This window comes from Octopus bimaculoides, chromosome 22 (assembly GCF_001194135.2).
Source record: "Octopus bimaculoides isolate UCB-OBI-ISO-001 chromosome 22, ASM119413v2, whole genome shotgun sequence".
NCBI lineage: Eukaryota > Metazoa > Mollusca > Cephalopoda > Octopoda > Octopodidae > Octopus > Octopus bimaculoides.
In genome coordinates this window covers 30,658,710-30,662,413 of record NC_069002.1, presented here as the reverse complement: position 1 = coordinate 30,662,413, position 3,704 = coordinate 30,658,710, and the positions used below count along the sequence as shown (strand labels likewise).

Genomic DNA, 3,704 nt, shown 5'->3' with positions numbered 1-3,704 from the left:
GAGAGAGAAAGAGAGATAAACTTTGTTTTGGGATCAGGAAAATTCCCCAAGTGAACACCGAGAATAACAAAATGATCAAATTCCATTTTAGACTCTGCCCTTCACTTCTCTCTCTCTCTCTGTGCTTTTCTCTCTACCTCACTTACTCTTACTATGTCCCTCTCTCTTTCTCTTTTTGCCTTACTGTCTTTCTCTCCCTATCATCTCACTTCCTCTGCCTCACTCTCCTTTACTGTGTGCCTCTCACTCTCTCTCTCTATTTGCCTTTTCTCACTTACTGTCTGTGTATATCCCTCCTTTTTTTTTCTCTCTTCCCCCCCCCCCTTCACTCTTCAGTCTGTGCTGAACATTTCAACACTTTCTACTCTTTTCTAGACTCCATACCAAACGGCAACATTCTATATTTTGTCTTCAAACCACTGACTCCCAACAGCAGTTTCAACTTCACATTATCAACACAAATCACACCCAGTTAACCCTCTCTCCCCAATTTACATGTTAACCCTGTACATGTGAACCAGTTAACCCTCTGACCTCAACCTACATGATATTCACACCTCACTCAGTTAACTCTCTGCATCTAGCATACTCACAATGCTTGAAACTTGTGGGGAGGGGTCAATCAGTACCACTGATCTCAGAGCTTGTCTTGGACCTTGTTTTATCAGCCCCCAAAAGATTGAAAGGTAAAGTTGGCCCTATCTACACATTATCAGCGCACACACCACACCCAGTTAACCCTCTTTCCCCGTCTACATATAATCAATACACATCTCACCCAATTAACCCTCTGTCCAATTATGCATATTATCCACAAACATCCAGTTAACCCTCTCTCCCCAAGATACATGTTAACCCCATACATCTGACTCAGTTAACCCTCTGACCTCAACCTACATAATATTCACATCTCATCAATTAACCCTCTCTCCCTAATTTACATGTTAACCCCATACATCTGACTCAGTTAGCCCTCTGACCTCAACCTACATGATATTCACACCTCACTCAGTTAACCCTCTGTTCCTCTGTATCTAGCATAGCCCCAATGCCTGAAACAGGTGGGGAGGAGTCAGTCAGTACCATTGATTCCAGAACTCAACTTGGACCTTGTTTTATTGGCCCCCCAAAAGATTGAAAGGTAATGTTGACCTTGGTGGGATTTGAACTCAGAATGTAAAAACCTGTAACAAATTCCACAAGGCATTTTGCCCAATGTCCGGACCTAAAATTAAGTGTGGGGGTGACCCTTAGTCAATGACGTTGGCTTCAATATTTAGATGGCATTTTATTTTATTTACCCCAGAAGGATAAACAGCAAAGTCGACCTCAGCAGAATTTGAACCCAGAACGTAAATAGACAAAATTAAATGTCACGCTCCCACTCTGTGATATTCCTACCACTTACCACCCTGATTGAAACCCTGATGTTCCAAAGCCCCTCATTAATTACTATATCCTGATGTTCCACACCCCCTTATTCATTATATACCATACTGTCCCTACCATACCCAATCCTCAATTTCCATCCCCCACCCACAATGCCACTCACTACTTTCAGCATCATCCACCACCCTCATTGTCACCCATCACCTCCACTCATTCATTCGTTATATAGTTATACACTGTAGTGTACATTTCCCCAGTGACCACCCAACACCCACACTCAGCATATACCCTCAGAAGGGTGGCAAGCTGGTAGAATCGTTAGCAGGCCAGATGAGATGCTTAAAATTTTTTCCATCTTTATATTCTGAGTTCAAATTCCGCCAAAGTCAATTTTGTCTCTCATCTTTTCGGGGTCAATAAAATAATACCAGTAGGACAATGGGGTCGATGTAATCAGCGAAACTCTTTCCCCTAAATTGCTGGCCTTGTACCAAAATTTCAAACCTGTATATACCCCCAGGGGACAGGAAGATGTTTTACTCAGTTTAATAGCTTCAATTTATAATGTGCTATGCCTCTCACCTTGTACATCATAACTACTCGTTCCGCTTTATACCAGGTGCGGCAGGCTTGTGAGCTTGAGTCAGCTTGATCTGCAACAGACAAACGAGATATTAATTAACAATCATTAAATATATGACATCACACACATTACATTATAGAATATTTAGTAAGAGATTTTTGTTATCATTTATTATGATCATGGCGATGATGATGATGATGATGATGATGATGATGATGATGATGATGATGATGATGATGATGATGAGGGCGGCGAGCTGGCAGAATCGTTAGCATGCCGGATGAGATGCTTAGCGGTATTTCACCTGTCGCTATGCTCTGAGTCGACTTTGCCTTTCATCCTTTTGGGGTTGATAAATTAAGTACTAGCTATGTGCTGGGGGTCAATGTAATCGATTATCCCCTCCCTCAAATTTCAGGCCTTGTGCCTATAGTAGAAAAGATTATTATGATGATGATGATAATGATGATGATGATGTTAGTTGAGCCTTTCCTTCTCCAGGATGTGGGTGAGTGTTGCAAGCACCTTGTTGTGGAGTCACTTGTATCTCCCTTAAGTAAGTGCTATTTTGTCCCCTGATAAGATGTGTGCAGGGTGCCTTTTCTTCACAAAGTCTATATGGCTGGTCTGCACTCAAATCCCATCTGTGCAGGTTTGTTGACATTGGGAACGTATCATACATTGTCTACAGCAAGAAAGAGATACAGAAAGGTTCTAGTCTCCACAGGTCTGTCCATATGACCTTCTTGGAGAGGTCCCATTTAGTCCAGGCACCCCAAAACACCAACTCTACAACTCAACCTTCTTCTTTCTTCCTCCCAGTTCTGCACTTCTGCTGGGACCACGGCCTTCCTCTCCTTGATGTCTGCCTTCTTCCATTGTTGGAAATAGGAAGAATCGAGACCCTACCAACCCCTGCATGATGTCACGTAGCTGCAGCATGCTTTCACCCTGTGCACCTGTGGTGCTGGTCACCCACTTTCACCCAGACTTTGTGGTAATACTTGCATGTCTGACACACTCATTTTCCAAGTTCCTCTACATAATTGCAACTCTACATTTCACGACTTTGAATTCCTCCACCATGAATGACAGGGGAAGTTATAGCTGCCCTGATCTTATGTACAGGCCTATTGAAGTGAAACTTGTAGGGACACCTAGTCACGTTTGGAGGTATTTGTCACTGGAATCTCATACTCTGTCAATAACCACACGAGTCTAGGAAGCAGTCTGTGTTGGTAGAACCATTCCTTGTATTTTCCTGGAAGCCCTGATCTTTCAGTCCTCCTCAGCCGCTTCTCTGCTTGCTTCACAGCATTAGTGTCATTGCTTCTGTCTGAGAGCAAATCGTCAAACCTCTTTCCAAAGTATCCAACTGGATTTTCCAATATTGAAGGGATGGCCTCTCCGTGCACTTGCAGCTTGATTCTATTTGTCAATTTGCCTCTCCTGATCACCATACTCCTTGATTTCTCGGGCTTAAACTTTATTCTAGCCCATACTGTAAGATCATCCATGAAACCCCTTACTGAACGTTTTTGGCTGCTTGGGGACCAATGAAACCCAGGGACCATTGTTGGTCCCAGGACTTATTCTATGTAAGCCTCGTACTTATTCTATCGGTCTCTTTTTGCCGAACCGCTAAGTTACAGGGACGTAAACACACCAGCATCGGTTGTCAAGCAATGGTGTGTGTGGGGGAGACAAACACAGACACACAAACATATATATA

General features: G+C 43.0%; 1 protein-coding gene across 1 annotated transcript in view; it reads right to left on the bottom strand.

Annotated features, from left to right (window-relative positions):
• The window catches only part of LOC106873494 (uncharacterized), a 50,840-nt gene that overhangs the window by 9,411 nt on the left and 37,725 nt on the right, over positions 1 to 3,704 (bottom strand). The window contains exon 8 of the mRNA XM_014920879.2: positions 1,972 to 2,042. Within this exon, the coding sequence (XP_014776365.2) occupies positions 1,972 to 2,042 (71 nt within the window). The remainder of the gene's footprint in view (positions 1 to 1,971; positions 2,043 to 3,704) is intronic.